The 20451-nt window shown below is 35.8% G+C and overlaps 1 protein-coding gene across 1 annotated transcript in view; it reads left to right on the top strand.

Annotated features, from left to right (window-relative positions):
* Positions 1-20451, top strand: part of Csmd3 (CUB and Sushi multiple domains 3) — a 1059412-nt gene that overhangs the window by 664627 nt on the left and 374334 nt on the right. Inside the window, exons 14-16 of the mRNA XM_051202442.1 lie at positions 2998-3180; positions 8327-8653; positions 11178-11372. Of these exons, the coding sequence (XP_051058399.1) occupies positions 2998-3180; positions 8327-8653; positions 11178-11372 (705 nt within the window). The remainder of the gene's footprint in view (positions 1-2997; positions 3181-8326; positions 8654-11177; positions 11373-20451) is intronic.

Here is a 20451-nt window from a genome sequence, read left to right as displayed (position 1 = left end):
CCCTTCCCTTTATCTCTGTAAATGTTGACTGTGGTCTCATTTGTCTGAGCTGTTGAAAAGAAGTCACAGTTTAACTCGCAAGGACTTTTTGAGACATGTGGTTCTCTTATTTCTTAAGTTTTGCATGCCCATTTCTGGGGTAATGAGATTCCCAGGGGCCTTTATAACATTAAGAATTAGCAAAACTGCTACTTTTACAGACCACTTTCTTTTAAACCACATGGCTTCTCTGTGAGACATTTGAATTACTGTGTCAACTGTTGTCACATTAGAGTGGCATCAATGTGTGGTTCTATGTCACTTTAAAGCCAGATATCACTCTTTGGTAGGAAATCTGATGGAATTAAAAATTAGAGTACATTATGTTAATAGCCAAGGATCAAAGTTAACTTGGTGACTAAAAATAAAAAAAAAATGTGTTGAAAGAGCCATTTCCACAAACTTTAGCCTTTTTCATTTAATATCTCTATTATTGCTCCCAATACACTGCATTCAGAGTTCTCTGATTATTTCCTCTGACCTCTCATCCTCATTTATTTTAGCATCTCTCTCCGTCAATCACATTCACCTCATTCATCTTTCTTCAAAATATGGAAGAAAAGGAAGGGAAACAGGTAGTGTTCTGTGATTATTGGCTCTGATTATGGGGACTGGATACCTACTTTGTCCCTTTCCAGTTTAGATGAGAATGACTCATAGTTACATGAGCCCTAGTGGAGGCATCATTTGTTAATAAAATCCCAGTCTTGTTTTACACTCTGAGGCATGAGATTGTTATGAAATAATAAAAACTAGATGCATTGGGAGAGTAGCTAATTTCTTCTTATGTTGAATTGATTTTTCTCTGGGAAATTGAATGTATCCTGAATGAAATAAGTGGTATGTTAATCTGAAGTATGGTGGCTTTGTAAACTAGATACACTTGGGAGAGGGAATCTAAAAAATTGCTGCCATCATATTGCTTTGTGGGTATGTCTAAAGGGCATTTCCTTGTTTGTCATGTTGACATGAACTGGAGTCACTTGGAAAAAAGGAACTTAAATGGAGGGATTGCCTTCATCAGATTGGCATATGGGTATGTGTGCAGGACATTTTCTTAGTTGGAGAATGACATGGTGATGTACAGCCTACTGTCACTGATGCTTCCCCTTGGCAGCTGGCCCTGGGCTGTATAAGGAAGTGTGCTGAACTAGCCATGGAGAGCAAATCAGCAAGCATCACTACTCTATGGTTCTTCTTCATTTCCTGCCTCCATGTTCCTTTCTTGAACTCCAGCCTTTACTTCTCTTTATTCCTTGTGTCCATGGTTTGTATTACAGTAATTTAAAGCAAATTAGAATAGCTTCTCCCAATGATGTGCTTAAGATGAAATAAACCCTATCATCCTCAAGCTTATTTAGTCATTGTTTCATCACAGCAACTGAAAAGAAACTAATACACCACTTAAGCATGTTCAGAACTTAAGGAAACTCACAAAGTGTTGTACTTATCCCATCTGATGGTCAGAGGACAACTATATGGAAAATGACTGTTTGATGTAATGTTGGCTTTTATAATGGAGCCTAAACATCCCTATGGATCAGAAGTACCACTCTCTTTTAGACCTCCATACCCAAATCAGCCAAGATGAGAAGCTCCTTATGTCTGTCCACAGAAATCGTGACAGCACAATATGCTTGCAGTGATGTGTCCTTGTGGGTTAGTCATTATTTTCACCATAGGGGAAGAGTATAAATCATAGGGTAAAAGATCAATTAGCAAGTGTCTAGAACTCATATGCTTCAAGAGCAAAACTACTAGAAGGCTTACATTACTCAAAAGACATAACTGGAATATGATCATTACATGATTCCTATATAAGTTATATATAGCTTTGTAAAGTATGCCATTTCATGAGTGCTAATTAAGAATAACCTCATGTCCTTTTCTATGCCAACCCTTCATTTATACATGATCAGTTATTTATTTATTACATGTTATTTTGTAAATTCATATACAGTGACTAATAACATATTTTTGAGCCATACATATAGGCATTTGGAAGGTAAAGTGGAAAATATATGTTTCATGAAAAGAGACACACAGCTAAATAAAAAATTATAAGTATACATATATTTGTACATATACATATATACATATATAAATAAATACATGCACAACATATACTACATATGTGATATAAGCTATATAAATTATATATACCATGTACTATAGAACCCAAAAGAAGTAAACACATTTGCTTTTAAAATATGAAGGTATAGTTAGACCTTTCAAATAAATACAGAGTTCTCCAGGTTTTCAATGTGTGGTACTATAGTTTGGATACAGTTTGGATATGGGTTTTTTCCCTCAGGGGGTTAATATACAGGAATCTTGGTTTCTCATATGGTGATATAGGAAGTATTAGAACATTTACAAATGGCGTTTAGTGGGAGTTGGCTATGTCATTGCAGCTAATCATCGGTAGGCTAATTGGTAGTTCCCATGGACTGTTAGATTAGTTCCAAAGACATTTTCTGATGAAGAATCATCTATGTTTTTTTTCCATTAAATCATTGCCATACAAAGGTATAAGAGTAGTGATACTTTCCAAATCTTTGTCACTATCACCCTACATCACAAACATTTCTTTGCTCTTGTTTTCTCATCAACCTTTTTCTTCATTGTATGTTCAGTATTTATTGCCTGATGCTTAGAAATCTTCAGTGGGATTCTACTTCCAGAGAGGAAGAATCATTATTCACTAATGTATCCTCCTTTAAATTATCCAATGAACACTGGTTCAAGAAATTTATCTGGGCAAATTACAATGCAAATTTGGTTCATCAAGTCAGTGCATGAGAGTATTGGAACAGAAATAAAATTAAGATTGGAAAATGAACCCATCCTTCTACTCTGAAGTGTCATTACACTGAAAATGGATATTGAGCACATGTGTAATGTGGGTATCATGGATCTATAATGCCTTCATCTTAAATTACCGCTTGTATTTTACAGAAATTGAGAAAGAAAGTTGCGGCGATCCTGGCACACCTTTATATGGGATTAGAGAAGGCGATGGTTTTTCTAATCGTGATGTTTTAAGGTTTGAATGCCAGTTTGGGTTTGAATTAATTGGAGAGAAATCCATTGTTTGTCAAGAGAATAACCAGTGGTCTGCAAATATACCCATCTGTATCTGTGAGTACCAAATGCTTTGCTTCTAGATGGCATATGTTACCCCATCCTTGCATATAATTGCTTTTGTAATTAATTGCAAAGAACTGGAACCAAGTAATTATTTCTGAATGAGTAGCACTTTGCGATACTATCTTTAACATGTGTGCTCATGCCAAATTATAAATTTCATTACAGATTTAAACAAAGCTAACATAGTTCACTTGGTAATTGCAAATATATATATTACATGTGTTCTCCTAACAAGTTGGTGACACACATCTTATGGAAATTAGGTTGCATTGCTAATTCTAATAATCCCACTTACTCTCATAGGATAATACATGCTTATTTGTAATTAAAACTACTTAAAATATTTAAGGCCAGTCTTCTATTTATAATACTTTAATTTAGTTTGTCAAGGAGGTGTTTGTTCACAGTAAGCCAAAGAATTCCCAGCATATAATCCACTAATGTTTCCTTTATATTAAATGCTAGGATTACAAAAACATACTTTTCAAGATGAATTAAATTTTCAGCTTATTTAAAATAAAATTTACAGGAATATTATCTTTATCTATTGATACACATTTATGTTCAAGTAAATAGTCATCATTATATTGTAAGAAAGTGCTATATTTTGAATTCTTTGTTTGCATTTCTAGCATAAAAATTTCTTACAGAGGAAAAAATGCACAGAGCTGCTGGTGAGGAACACCTTTAGTGGAGGGACAGTTCTTATCCATAATAAAGGTCACCTGTGCAGTTCTTTGGAAAAAGAAGAAAATACATCAGGAAAGCTAAATTATATCTGTTTTGCCATATAAAGTGTGGAAGTACATAAAATATTTTCATTGATGATCTTTTATTCCAAACAGTCTTCCAGAAAGATAATAATGGTTTCATAATGGAAAATCTATTATGTTATAAATCATACCACCAATCAAAGAAAAAAAATGTGGTAAAAGAGATAGATTCCATGGCTGTGGCATGCTAGACAAGTGTTCACTTCTGAGTCATACCTCTCCTCAAAATAAAAAAGTAATTGAAAACATTTTATCAGATGCTAGAATACTTAGTTAAAAATAGTGTGAATATCATTCCCTTAAAGCAATCTGAAAAATTCTTGAATTTCTAGTCATTTTTTTTTTTTAATTTGAAATGTCCTCTTGGCTGGCCTGGTACTTACTATACAACACTGGATAGTATCTCCTTAACTGTCCTCCTGAGTACTTGGATTATAGGCATGTGTCAACATTTGGAACCTTTAACTATTCCCAACTAAACCCAATAGTCCATTTAATGATAAAAATATTGCATCTAATGTTTTAACCAGGCATTTGATCATTTCAAATGTATTGTCTAATTATATACAGATGAATAAATCACAAATACATAGGTGTAATTCTTACATAAAATCAGATAAACAGTAAAAAGATAATCATACAATGTGAAAAAGTAAACTTTGGGAAATTTTTCAGACTGTAAATACATTATTTTGGTTTATGAAATCATGCACAATTACCTTATAATTTTAATAACTAACTCCTCAAAGCAGTTTCTCTTGGATCATTATAGTGGACCTGCTAATATTGCCTAAAAATTGCACTATACCTATAAAATCATTGGATACAATATATGCTGTAAAAATCTGCACACCTCTCTGAATTTCCATGTGGTTTGTGAGCTTGGACATTTCTTGACTTATATATGCATCTTTTATCTCAGGAAGCAGCAACTTGAATTTACCTAAATTTGTAAATGAAGCCTTATAGTTAAAAAAAAAAAGTACCAGTTACTTTTTTCTTTTCTTTTTTTTTTTTTCTTTTCCTTTCCCTTTTTTTAAAACTAATTTAGCTGTCATTTTGTTATAATGTGTATAGAATTAATGGCCCCAGGACTCAGGGGGAGTACAAGAGAAGAGAGGGCAGTAGTCTCTATATGCCAAGACAATAGAATAAATTAACTTTTCAAGAGAGGGATTGCAGGGATGGATGAGCTAGAAAAGAGGGAGAACAGGATCATCCCTTCAGTCTGAGCATTACTTGTCTGGTCTTCATGTTTAACCCCACACCACCCCAACCCCCCAAAAAGAAAAGAGGTAGCATTTCTATATAGTACTCTCCTCTAGGTAGGGCTTTTCTATTGCACTCATGAACTCTCAGAAGCAATGGTTACAAACAAAACTTGTCTGAGAACCCAGCCCAATTCCCAGCGTGAACAATCCAGAAGACCACAAGGTCCCACTTCTAACGGATGAACCATAAGCAGCTGATGGTTGTTTTGGGGGAAAGGCTCTTTCATTACTTAACTGGGGTTAGCCACTGGATGCTCATACTCCATCCAATGGCCTCACTGCCATATAGGTATGGGAAATATTAATTAGACTCAGTGAGAGACAGAGACAGAGGGGGGAGAGGAAAAGAAAAAAAGGACACATGAAATTTAAGATGGATGGGTTGGAGGTAGATCCCTGGGAACTTGAGAGGGACAAGGGGAAGGTTGATACTATCATATCACATCGTGTGTGTGTGTGTGTGTGTGTGTGTGTGTGTGTGTGTGTGTGTATGTATGTGTGTGTGTAAAATTTTTGAAGAATAAAGTAGGAAGGGTCAGAGAAAACAGCATACAAGGTCAATCCCTGCACCTGGTAGTGAAGGGGGAAGGCTGTAAGCTTGATGCTATAACATACTACATATTAAGCTCCAGTATCAAAACCAACAAAAAAACAACAAAAAACATACTTTTACAATATGATTACAAAGCTTGGGGAGAAAAAAAGCAAAAGCAGTCAAATCAAGTTTATCTGCAATGTGGCTCAGCCTAAAGGCTGTCATTTTACAGCTTCTAAAGTCATTCCAAATAGGAAATAAAATCAAAGAAAGGTACTTTTAAAATGATAATGAGATTAAATACATTGTGAACTCTTTCAAATATAGGTAACCAAAATATGATTTTAACTACTAAGTTGAAATAAATTCTTATTAAACTTTTTTAAAAAACTAATATAATTGGGAAATGTACTATTCAGATTGTCATAGTTACTATTCTAGTGATGTGAAGAGGTACCATGACCAAGGCAACTCTTGTAAAAGAAAATATTTAATTGGGGGCTTGCTTACTGTTTTAACAGTTTAGTGCCTGGCAATTATGGCCATTATGGCAGACAGGCATGGAGCTAGAGCATTAGCTGAGAGCTTTACATATTGATCTGTAGGTGGCAGACAGACAGATACTGGGTCAGGCATGGGTTTTTGAAACCTCAAAACTCACCCCTACTGACACACTTTCTCCAATAAGCCACACCAAGCCCAATAAGGCTACATTTTCCAATTCTTCCCAAACAGTTCCTCTAACTGAGGACCAAATATTCAAAGATACATGCATATGAGGAAAACTCTCACTCAAACCACCACATGGGCATTGTGACTTAGGTCCACATAAACATAAATAATCAGAATTCAGGTGTGGATGCTTGGAATAAAGTAAGTCAGCAAATATAACCATATCAGAAACCTTCACTATAGGAAGATGAAGAAAAAGCAATAACATTGTCATTTTTCTTAAGCAACTAAAGAGTAAATTGTCATTCTGCTTGCAAGGATCTATGTTCTTTAATAAGGTTTTTATATTTCACTATGAATTGATATAATGGCAAATTCTGCAAATAATTTTGAAGATTCAAGTTCATATTCTTTTTGGACCTATCAAAAATATTCCCAGTAAATAACCAAAAGACAGTCACTACTAAAACATATTTCAAAATACAATTTTAAATGTTAATTTAAAATTATATAGACATTAAAAAGAATGGTGTTGGGGTTTGAATAATAAATATAATTATGCACAGTAGATTTAAATTTTCACTTATTACTTATAATGAACCAGTTATAGTGGTGCACAACTCTAACTTACACATTTGGATGGAAGCTGAAAGATGAATAAATCTAGGCCCTACCTAATAAGAAAATGTCTCAAAATTATACACACAAACACAGAAATATACAAATACATGGATATGTAACATATTTCCATAGAGATTGTACACATACTTTGTATGTGCAAATAGTATGTATGTATGTGTATGTCTGCATGTGTGTATGTGGTGTGTATGTGTGACAAATGTAATTTGGTACACATTATATGAACATTTAACAGAACTGAGTTCTGTTAAAGGTGTTTAATAGTACTGGAAAAAATGATACCAATATTTTAACATTGACTTATAGTAATTTTGTTTTTCTCTTTCCTATAATTCCTCTGCTTTCCAAATTTTGATCAGATGTTTTCAACTTTTGAAAAGATATAGAACTACATGTTTTTGTTTGTTTGTTTGTTTTTAGGATAGGTGTTTTTATCTAGTTGTCCTTCTAGTCTTTCCCACCAGTGACAGCTGTTGGCTATTATTAATATTAACCGGCCTCCTTAGTTTTGTCATAAAATATCAGCACCCTTATTGATTCTCTGTAAGCTTTGGAAACTTAGCCTAACTGCTATTATTCACAAAACGTCTTTCTTCAGGCATTGTATTAACCTTAGTGTTTTAATGGTTACTTATATAAATTTCTCATATATAGAGAAATAAAAACTGTAGATTATTCTAACATGGGCAGGATCAGAGGAAAAATGAAGTGTTGCTGAGGTGAATGTAGCGAATCCCACGTTGAGTCTCTCATCTTGGAATGCTGAAGTAGCAACAATTTTGTCCAGCCTGTAACATATTTATCCAGTTCTAAATAACTCATGCTACAGACTGAGAACTGTCTGAAAGCACAAAAATAAATAAATAAATAAATAAATAAATAAATAAATAAAATATCATGAGGCTTTTATTTAAATTATGAACTTGTACAGAGCCAAGCACATAGCCTTCCATTCATATGACGCAGTAGCTACTTTTACTCATATGTAAAATGAAGTTTGTATGTGCACTTTAACAATGTGACCCTTGCCCAAAATCCCGAGATCACTATTCAGTAAAGGAGAAAGACAAAAGTCTAAAGCAAAAATTGTAGCTTTCCCTTCCCCTTATAAAAGATAACTTAGATTACCTGTTGTATTCTCAATTGCTTAATGACCATTTGTAGACTACCCTAAAAGCATGTCCAGATATTGCTTTTTAATGTTTACTGTTTGTAAACTTCCCTTTATATTTATTTACTTTTGCCAGTTCCTTGCCTCTCTAACTTCACTGCACCGATGGGAACAGTCCTTTCCCCTGATTATCCAGAAGGTTATGGAAATAATTTAAACTGCATCTGGACAATAATCTCCGATCCAGGGAGCCGGATACATCTTTCCTTCAACGACTTTGACCTGGAATCCCAGTTTGACTTCCTTGCTGTTAAAGATGGCGACTCACCAGATTCCCCTATTCTGGGCACCTTTACTGGGGCCGAGGTGCCCTCTCACCTCACTAGTAACAGCCACATCCTGCGATTGGAGTTTCAGGCTGACCACTCTATGTCCGGACGTGGCTTTAACATCACCTACAACAGTAAGGGTTCAGTTGTGTTTTTGCTTGTTTATCTCTGTAGTGTATTTGTAGAGGCCAGAAATGTGATCGTACAAACCATCCCTCTTGTTTCAATGATAAGGGTGTTTGAGAAAGCTGTTGACCTAGTTTTTTTCAGGATCACTTTGCGCTTCTTGATAATGAACTACATTCCCTTTCCCAGGTGTTACTTGTCTTTGAAAGGCTGCATTTTAAGGAAATCCATTTCAATGTTTTTACAATTTTATCTGGTACAATAGGTGGTTTTCTTAAAATTTACCATCAATTTATACCAGATTTCACTGCTACTTAATTGTCAGATTTAAAAAATATTTTTTTTCTCTAGCTCTGCAGGAGCCCATAGGGAACTCACAGTAAACAATTAATGACAGTACACAATTGTTCTTCCACAGAACAGGTCTGCTTGCTGTAGGAGTGAGGGAGACAAAAGGATCTCCAATTCTGTACAAAGACAGCCCCGTACCCCCACACTCACCCACCCCGTACCCCCACACTCACCCACCCCCGTACCCCCACACTCACCCACCCCGTACTCCCACACTCACACACCCCCGTACCCCCACACCCTCACACCGCCACACCCCACGCGGCAGCTGACAATGAGGAAAAATAGTGTTTCAAAGTGTCCGGTATAAAACCAGACAGGGCAACATCATGTCTTGTCTTTGCTACTGCATTTTTAGATTTTATACCTGATCTATATACCCCTAATTATAAAAGCAAACTGAAGGAATATAAAAGTAATTCTACATAAAGTATAGATTAAATTAGTTTAACAGAAGGTATGTGAACCTTTCAAAAAATTCAATAACCACTGGCTAGCTTTTTGGCCACATCACTCAATACTCTGTTTCAGTGTGTATTATATTTCCCTAGGTTCCAGGTATGTTTTCTCTTAGTTATGTGTCAGCCACATTCCGATTTATATTTTCAAAAGATGAGATGAACATTCTTCATCTGAAAATCTTTATGACAGTGGCAAAAGATGAAATCACATAAAAGGGAAAACTTGGATTAAAATGCTTCCGAGTGAGTAGTGAGAATGTTTTGTCAGAAGCCAGGGTGACTCTAATGTTTAGTGCTTTCTCTTGAATCAATCACTGTGTGTTAGATGCTATCTAACCTGCTGTGTTAATGTGAAAGTGTTCGATGCCGATAGAATTTAGTCTCCAAGTACCAGTACTACCTTTAGAAAACATTTCTCCCTTCTCTCCACCCTCATCTAAGTGATACTGAGTTTTGTCAGTGAAAAACAAGGTATAGTCAGTGTCCTTTCAACGCGATGGTAACTGTGTATAGCATCACTCATGAATCTGTTTGCAATGTGTAACTGGGCATCATTTATATTCACTTACTGTGATATGTCATAATGCTTCTGAAATGGGGCACTTATCTGAAAATTCTTCAAACACATCTATGTATAAAGATATACACATCTGTTTAAAATAAATTTTTAGTTTATATATATTTTTATAATTTTATATTTAAGATCTTTAAGAATTAAGAATTTTTAGGTTACAAGATAAAGCAGCCATTTAAACAAATATACCAATAATATATTTATGTATTTTAGAACTTTCCTTAATATCTTTTGTATAATTTAGGCTAAAAATTAAAATAAAATAATGCAAATTGGGAACACTGAAATGGTGACTAGTTGGAAAACTTAAAACAATTGCCTTCATTCATGCAGAACAATTATATTATCAAATAATAAAAAAATTTTAAATATACCTTATGTTTGTAAACCATGATGCTTTGTCTTCACAGAAGTATCCTTTTATTTTCTTCATAGTAAAATAAAATTTGATTATACATATATGGTTCTATAGATTAATAGAGAAAATGTTTTGATGATTTCAAATAATCTATTATTTGTTTAAATAAACAGATTATCACTATAGCTCTCCTTTTTCGAAGCACACATGCTAAAAGAAACAAGATAAAATACAAGGGTGACTCTAAAATCATGAGACAAGCTACATGATCTTTTTTTCAAATCTGATACTTCTCTTCATGTTGACATTGTCCTCATCAGGCACATCTAAGAATTAAATGAGATAATATCACACTTCTGTGCCTAGGACGTGGTCCTTGAAGAATTAAGTCTCTTTTTTTAGAGCTAGTAGATAGGAAAGGTCATACAGTCATGAAAAGTTGTAAAATAATTGCATTATTTTTTTTTGACTGGACAGAATCCTTGCCCTTAGTCTTCCCAATGACTTTTTTCCATTCTTGGCAGATGAGTTTTGGAATTTTAAAGGGTGATAACCTAAAACTGTTAAAATTCATCACAATTGGAATATGAATCAGTTAGTTATAGTAGAGATTTCTATATTGATTTGTCCTAATGATTAACACAATGAAACACAGAGATTTTACTTTTAACTTTTTAAGTCTTAGCATACAAATTATGTGCTGAAACAGTCACAATGATTACATATAGTTTTACAAGCACATGGAAATATCTTTCTAATACTGCTTATGTCATTTTGTCATTGATAAGCATTCGGCCATAATGAGTGCCCTGACCCGGGAATACCCATCAACGCCCGTCGCTTTGGAGACAACTTTCAATTAGGAAGCTCTATTTCTGTTATTTGTGAGGAAGGATTTATTAAAACGCAGGGAACAGAAACAATTACATGTATTCTCATGGATGGAAAGGTGATGTGGAGTGGACCAATTCCAAGATGTGGAGGTAAGCACAATAGTGAGAGGCAAGGGGAACCCCACCCACAGCACACCCTACAGACTGTGGCAAGAACTGATTTAGTTATTGCAATGTTTGACTTAAGCTGCATATTATGCATGCATGCGAATGAATTATCCTTTTTTGGTGTCAAATAACTTTTTAAAATAATTTAAGGACACTCTTTTGAGTCTTTCTAAATACAAATATTAACACATAGTAAGCATGATAGCTTGTATAGGCTTCTTTTTGGCCATTCCAGTTATATTTAGCAAGTTATAGAAGGTCATAGTTATTCATTGTGCTCCATCACATTTTCTCGGTGTTTAATAATTATTTATAGCTATTCACTTTTCAAAAATCAACTAAAAGTAGCAAGTAAGTTTATGTTAAAAATTTATATATAAAATTAGTAAAATTTGTAGCTATAGATAACTAACCAGTTATCTATATCTGTTTTTTTGTTTTGTTTTTTGATTAGACATAGTCAGAAACATTTAGTACTATGTATACTTATACATATAAACATTGAAATACTATATGCATATTTATAATATGTTCAAACATATGTATAGTATAATGTATTAATATAGAATCTGCAGAAGTGTGTTTTTAGGGTTGTAGGCTTTCTTTATAATTGCTGCAATGAAAATTAATATCCAAAATTACAATTTCCTCTTTCCAGGCAACTTTCTAAAAGCATAAATTTAACTTATAAAGTAATATAGGTGAACTAGAACCATGAAATACTCTAAAACAACTCACTGGGACCATTAGTTATTTCTATTTCTTCTTTTAGATGCTGGTGATCAAAGCCTTTGGGCTAGGGAGAATTCTCAGTAAATAACAGGCTTGCTTTGTAAATGTGAGGACCTAATTGAATCCCTAGAACTTATGTAACAGTTACTGACACAGAAGCACATGCTTGTAATCCTAGTACTCTAGAGGAAGAGACAAATGGATGCATGCAAACACACACACACACACACACGATCACACACGCACATGCACACAAATGCACACATGCATACATACATGCATTCATACCCACATACATACATGCACATACACACATGCACTGATATACACATGCATACATACACACACACACACAAGTACAAGCATGTAAAATCAAACATTTTGGGAACATCTGCAAAATAGTTTCTATCTTTTTGTCTCCTCTTTGCATGCGCTCCAACTGAATATAAAATTTTATTTCTCATTCGTATCTGCTGATTTAAAGTTATTTGATGTATTTTTAAGTTAGACATTGCAATCATTACTATAAATTACTACTTTCATCAGCTTCTACACAGTTGCAGTGTCTCATAATGAAGGAATTTCAGATCATGTTATTATGTTGCCCTAGTGGCTGTTTTTATTATAATCCCCTTCCTTTTTATTCAAATCACTGTTCATCTTGGAATCAGACTTCTGGCATAGATGACTTTAAAATACTATTTCAAGCCTTATTCATTTGTAATGGGCTACTCTACTGATATCTATGATTGTGATATCACATTTTGCAATTAATGGAGCTGCTCAATAAAATATGTAACAAGAACAAATAAAGTAATTTTCTATCTTCCTATCATATGTCACCATTAACTGACCCCACTCCTTCCTTCTCGTAGTTCTGGACCCTGACTTGTGAAGCCAGTAAGGAAGTGCTGTGTTGGTATATGAAGGAAAAGTGGAAATAGGAGAAAGTTGGTTTCAGGAAAAACAAGAGTATAGCACCAGGTCCCCCAGGTCAGAAGTATAGGACAGGGAACAGAGATATGCTGAATGACTAGGCGTGCAGAGAGAGAAAGGCTGGTATAGAAAGCTGTGCTAAGTGGGTCAACATCATCCTGTGGTGTGGCAAGGAGCTATTTGAGTTAACAGTGGCATGATCCAAGCCCTTGTCTCCATTTCTCTGGCTTTCAAGTCTCTGTGGGTAGACACAAAACACTTCCCAATAATTGCCAAACTCCATCGTCTTATTTGCCTACCTAAGGCACTGATTTTTAAAGTTGACTGACGGCTAACTACATGGGGAGCTAAAATTAATGAAATCATAACAACAAATAATTTTATGAATAACTGCTAATTCTAGAAGGCAATTTTCCACTACCTGTGAAAAATTGATGCTATTTTTTTCCTTTTTAAGTAAGGCACAGTGTGCTGAACTCTAATTTGGCACAGACCATTAAGCTCTACAAATAGAGAGATGCTTTATGAATTTTCTGAAGGAGACTATTTCATTCTCCTTGAGTGAAACAAGCCTTCAGCTTTCTTTTCTGGTCGTGGTTTCAACATCATAGTGGGAAAATCCCCAGGTGGAAGCTAAATCCTAGGAAGGCAGAATCAACAGCCCCCAGGAGCAATGTTCCTGTGGCCCTTACAAGGTTGCCCATATCCTGGGCTACTCTTTAAACTGATTTCAAGCAGACTCGCTGCTATAAATTCCTCCTAACTTTGGAGACAAGGGGAAATTTCTTAATTCCTAATTAAGATCCATAATGACTTTCCTGTTCCTAGGTCCAAATTCCCAAATTCTATACAAGTATGACTTTAAAAAAAAAAAAAAAAGCCTAAGAATATGTAAGTAGTCAAGTTTTCCATGAGAAAGAAATAAAAGAAATGAGGTGCTACCCTTTATTCTTCCTCCCCACACCATTTCTTTATTTGCTCCCCAGGCAATCTTGTTGACTTGGAAAAGAATGTGTGGAGGGAATTTTCCTATGGAAACAATGTTCCTGTGGTTCTTGCTTTTTATATATCCCACATTTTATATAATTTTTATTATTATTCAATATGAATATGATTTAGCCTTGGGAAAAAATTAACATTTTAAAGTTCTTTTTTATTACATTCAAAACAAACATTAAATACAGAATAAAATACAGGCATGCTTAAATGTTCTGCTTGTGTTATATTCTATGTGGACAGTGCAAATAAAATGCATTTTAAAGTTATTTACAAATATGCATTTTTATAATATACATAAGAAATATTAAATTATTTAATAATTATAGAATTATATGGTTTGATGAAACAGCATGACAGTCCACCCACTTTGAAGTGCTACCAACCCATCTGTCAGCCCATCTCTGGCACAGTTTTCTAGGGGTTCAGCATTCTGGCTACATAATGTTGTGTCCATGATTACCAGTGTGTAAAACTAGAGAACCTTTGATCTCCCATAGACCTTGAATAAAGATTCTGAGACCAAAGTAGCAGAGTATCATAATGTGTTTCCACAAATGAAGTTTGATTAATTTCTAGTGGTTTGAATATGATGGTGAGAAACATTTGGCATCTAACTTTTATTCAGTGAACTGAAGTTCATGGCTAATGAGTTTACTAAGGATGAGTTTGGCCTTAATGAGAACTTGAATTATTTAGCACAAAATGGGTTTATCCAGTCTCATCATGATGTCAATGGATTGGATGTTTTACAAGCTTTGTGATTTTCACATCTGCTACTGGGAAACAAAATACACCTGTTTCCATAATCACCATCGAAGTAAGTCAGTTCACTTTAAATTCTAGAAACACCCATCTTCATTAGGTAGCAATCAATGATTTTTTTCATCTATATTTGAAAGTGTACCCTGAATATAACTGTTTTTTATCTAAGGTGAAGTTTTTCATGCTACCTATACCACAGAAATATCCCAGTGCCATTAAAATGTGACAGTTGCTTAATATGAACTGCTCTGTGAAACTGCATAGGGGATTTTGTAGTGAGTTACAAAGGAAACTTACCCCACACCCTCATCTTCTCTCTTGAATTCCTCATTCATAGCAGCTGCTGTCATGGCCCTTTGATAGAAAAGGAGGCAGTGCTTTTGTTTCCCTGCTATCCAGTCCCAAAATAATCACATGGAAGCTTAATATTATTTACAATAAGCCTATTGCTCAGGCTTATTACTAACTAGGTCTTCACCTGTATATTTCCCCTCTCCCCTTGCAGCTTTCCTTAAGAGATTTGTTGATTTCTTGGTTTTCTTATTTTGTTTTGTTTTGTTGTTGTTGTTCTTCTTTGTTTTGTTTTTTGTTTGTTTGTTTGGTTGGGTTTGGTTTGTGTTTTCCTCCATTTCTTCCATTTCTTTAAGGGAGTTTTTCATTTCCTCTTAAAGGGCCTCTATCATCTTCATAAAGTTATTTTTAAGGTCATTTTCTTCTACTTTGTCTGCATTAGGTGTAGAACCCCAAGTCTCTGGTGGTATCAAATTACTCTTTATGTTGTTTAATGTGTTATTATACTGTCTACCCATCTCTTCTCTACTAGGTCTCACAACTTGGATTAATCAATTTCTATTAATCTATGTTTTGCCACATGTGTGGCCGCCTTCCCTGTTCTCTAGTACATCTTGCTGCCTCACTGGCATCCGTCTCAGATTCCGCCCTTCTATCTCACAGTATTTTCGATTTAGCTTTCCTGATTGGCTTTATCATGCCTTGCTATTGGCCAAATCAGCTTCTTTACTAACCAATGGGAATAAAACATCATCACAGCAGAAAGAAAGCTTATCCCACAACACTCTGGTATGATGTTCTCTAATTAATATGCATCAACTTTGCTTCTTTCTTTGCATAATAGAAGTCTCCTTTTCTTCCTATTCTCTGATCAGAATTCCACCTAAGAGCTACTGTCATTTTCAAGCGCACCTGTATCTTGCATTCCAACATTCATTCCAGTATCCAAAACTTTGGGGAAGGAAGAACAAGGCATGACACAGATGCATTTAAATGACACTTCTTCATCCCAGTGTGTGACTTTAGGTCTCTTCTGTCAAGTGTAGGAGTTTATTTTCTCTCAATTGTCTTTGAAAAGGAACAATAGATAATACAGACACCATATTGTGGAAAAATAGATATCAGGGAAATAAGATGGGCTGAAAAGATGTTTATTCAGGTAGAAGGAAGTTACAACAGAAACAGATGACTGCCAGCAGGTTCTAGTCCCAAGGATGCCCTCTGTCTCTGTACAGAAAGAAAGAGAGGGCTCCAGGGTCCCCTGGTTTGGGGCAAAAATCCACAGCCCAAGATCTCATTCCCACAGTAAGTGTGGGCACTGCAACAGGTGAGGACAGAGTGAATATCTCATCACAATTCCTCTTTTAGTCTAAGGAAAAGATTTAGGCTGATACAAAACTATATACAAAGACAGTGAATATCAAGTATACTCTAAGAAAAGGAAAATCAAGAACATACAAACTTAAGACCTACATATCTAGTTCTAGGGTGAAGGTATAACAGAGATTACAGAGTTGTCCTCAGATGGAAAGCTTAAGTCTAGTACCCAATATTTCTATCTAGGAAGAGAGAATAATAATTGTGATAGTCTAATCTTCAACCTCATCAAAGACCTGAGAAGGAACATAACAATACTAGGATAGACCGGAAGTGCAGATGGGCAGCTTCTAAATGGTGCAGCAAGGACAGAAACAGCAGGCTACCTGGAGAGTAACCCAAAGTAACACAGCAACATTGGTGCAAACAGCTTTGGCTAAGGCCTAGAGTATCTGACAGACCACTGCTGAATCAGTGAGGTAGAAAGGCTGCCTTACACTGACTTGGCAAGGTTCAGCAGTCTTCTATGTTTGTCTCCTGTAAGCACAGTAGTACAACATGTCCAAGTCGGTGGTCTAGGTGGGGGCAGTTCTTTGCCCAAAGTACCATTAGCCAAGGAGAGGATGGACTCCAGAAGGAACAATATTATTTTCCCAACATATTTTCAGGATATGTATGGTGCTGTCAGGAGCAATAGTGTCTCATGTTAATGGAGTACTAATATTAAAACATTTAAATCCCATGTTCTGCAGGTCTATGAAGTGTTTGAAGATTAAGCATCTATGTCTGACTAATCTCATAGGTATAAGAAACATGGATGAAGATAATTTGCAATACTCAGGAACCTATCTATAAAAATGGTTAAAACTTCCCTGAATAAAGCAGGGACAATTACATTAGCAATATAACTATGTACATACATATATATATGTATGTTAATCTCTAAAACAGGGGTAGAATAGAAATGTCTTGACCAACGGTAGAAAACTGTATAGTGCAGCATGATAAAAAAATATCCTAAATTGTATTGATATACAAAATGTCTTGAATATAAGTAAAGGTATACAGACATAGAATATGATAAGGATGTTATGCACAAAAACATCATAAATGGAAAGATTTTACACAATGTGACAAAATGTAATATACAAATCATCTAAGAAAGGAATACAAACATAATTTTACATAGGTTACAACATATAAGAATCTATAACAATGTAAGATGTATATAACTAATAATTACTAAGATAATTCACAAAAAGATAAGTTAATCTACCTATATCCATCTAAACCATACCTTTCCCTGTAAGGTGTATGGTTTTTCCGCCTGCTGCCTGGTCTGGTCCCGCCGCCACGCCAGCCCCAAATAACGCACACCGAGACTCTGTATTTGATATAATATGTTGGCCCATTCTTATCGGCTAGCTCTGTCTTAAGTATTAACCCATTTCTGCTGATCTATGTATTTCTCTTACCGGGGAGCCGGCCGGCATTCTGCTTTCTCCAGACTCTCCATCTTGACTCCTCCTTACCCCTTCCTATATCCTCCTTGTCTCCTAGTCCCGTCTATCTTGCTTTCCTATTGGCCAACAGTGCTTTATTCATTAACCAGTATGAGAAACATACACAGAATGACATCTCCCATCATTTCCCAACATACCCTACACCTGTCTAAAGGAGATACCCAAGACTGAGCATCACCTTCCATATCAACCCTAAGTAACTAAAACCAACCTTATGCATATGAATATTATCCCTAAAAGCCATAAGTAGGGAAAGGGGAAATTGTTATTTTAAGATTATGTTCTGCTGAAATAAGATGAGGATTAGTCCATGTGATCCTGCAGAAAGAAAAATTTTAGCAACAAAATTTCTCCAGGGAACAAGCTGTAACATTTGTAGCTAGCCTCCGAGAGGCAGGAAATGCTTGACTGAAGTTCTATCTGAAACTCTGGCCAGGGTGTGATAAGAAGGTGCACTATATCAGCTACCTAGTCAGGAGTTCTCTTGAACATATCAGCCCCAAACTGGTTCTAGGATGATGTTTGTAGTCCAGATGAATCAGGCTGAATCAAATGGAAGCGATGAAGTGGGGCCCATCTTCTTTCCATTGAGTTCAAAGATTGCTGCTAGGAATTGTTATTATTCCTTGTGGAAAACTTAGACATCAATATCAACATATAAATTTCAACATTTAAGGTATGCATATTGGTAAAGGCAACAATAAGCATGAAAATGTATGTGAGGAAAGTAGGATTTAAGATAGAAAACTGAGTATAGGCAAATGTCAGTCTTCTGCCTTACACCAATTGTCTTTTGATATAAGGCAGAAACTGTGAATTTAATCTTAACAAAATGCTTGAATTTAGAGAAGGAAAGCCAAATCCAACTCCAAATCCAGCATTGGTTTACATGCTCTGGGTTAACAAAGTACTAGGAAATAAAGGGAAATAGATTCCTGGGTAGAAATAGTTCACTAGAATTAAATATTTTTACCATATATTAGATTCCTCTTTGTTAGATGGTTCTTTCTGGAGAACTATCTTCTCTTCTATAATTACATACACATTCAGTGCCTTTTGGCTGTTTAAAGATTAGTGTTTTCTGTTTTCCTGTAAAGACAGGAACAAAACACTTTCCCTACCTTTGAGAGGTCTCCACATGACCCAAGGGAACTACTATGGCAGATGACTTGTCATTTCTCTTCATTGTTCAACTTGGATCTTAATCAACTTATATGATATCTGCAGTTTTTCTTCTCCTGTAGATACACAGGCGAAACTCCTACCCCAATGTAGCACACATCCTGGTTTCCATACTGAGGTCAATACAACAATTGGTTTAGTTCAGAAGTTTTTTCTATTATCCAGTGTCTTTCTGAAGCTGTTTTTCCTTTCTCATTAGCATTAAGAAGGTTGAATGTTAATAAACCATTATGTAATCTGTATTTGGGTGGTTTGGTTACCCCTGCCAATTTATATAGCATTTCTTTTTTTATTTATTTAATTTATTATTTTACATGTTGATCCCAGTTCCCTCTCCCTCCCTTTTACCCTCTCTGCCCCCTCACATGCACCCTGACCACGCTCCCCTCTCATCCCCCCACCCCTATTCCCATGTAGGGCAATGCCATCCAGGTGGGGTCATGTAGATCTGTCAGGTCATTTGAAGTAGGGAAGAGAACTTCTCTCCTGTCTCTAGGTTAAGGCAGTTATCCCTCCATGGGGGATGCGTTCGCAAGGTCCTTTGTGCAAGAGGGATACATCTTGGTTCCACTGTCTGAGGTCCCTTAGACTGCTCATCCTTCTGGCTGAGACCCATATTCAGGGGTTCCTGAGTCAGTCCATGCTGGCTTCCCAGCTATCAGTCTGGGGCCCCGTTAGCTCCTCCTTGTTCAGGTCAGCTGTCTCTATGTGTTTCTGCAATCTGGTATTGTCCACTCCATCTGCATCAGGGTTCTAGTTCAACTCAGTGTTTAGGCATGGGTGTTTACTTCTGTTTCCAACAGGTATTAGATGAGGGCTCCATGGATAAGTAAGTTGTTGATCTCACTATCTGGGAAGGGCATTTATGGTAGCCTTTTCCAGGTTGCTCAAATTGTTAGTTGGCAGCAGTCTTGTAGGTCTCTAGACCTTTCTTTAGGTTCAGTTTCCTCTTTAAACCAATATTGGCTCCCTCTTTTATGTTCTCTCTCTCTCTCTCTCTCTCTCTCTCTCTCTCTCTCTCTCTCTCTCTCTCTCCTGTCTTCTATTCCTACCCTGACTCAATCTTCCTAGTCGCACGTGCGCACGTGTTTTCCTCTCTTTCCCCTCTTTTTCTTCTACTTCTCTCTCTATTCACTGCCCCCCCAACTTCCGCTGTGCTATGGGGAACTTATGCCTTCCCCCTTCTGTGAGGGACTTTATATGAATCTCTTAGAATACACCTTGTATCCTAGTTCCTCTGGTGGTGTGAATTATAGGCTGGTGATCCTTTGCTCTAAGGTCTAAAATCCATATATGAGCAAGTACATACCATATTCCTC

This window comes from Phodopus roborovskii, unplaced genomic scaffold (assembly GCF_943737965.1).
Source record: "Phodopus roborovskii unplaced genomic scaffold, PHOROB, whole genome shotgun sequence".
Lineage (NCBI taxonomy): Eukaryota > Metazoa > Chordata > Mammalia > Rodentia > Cricetidae > Phodopus > Phodopus roborovskii.
Note: the sequence above shows the minus strand (reverse complement) of the source record. Positions and strands in the feature narration are given on the sequence as shown.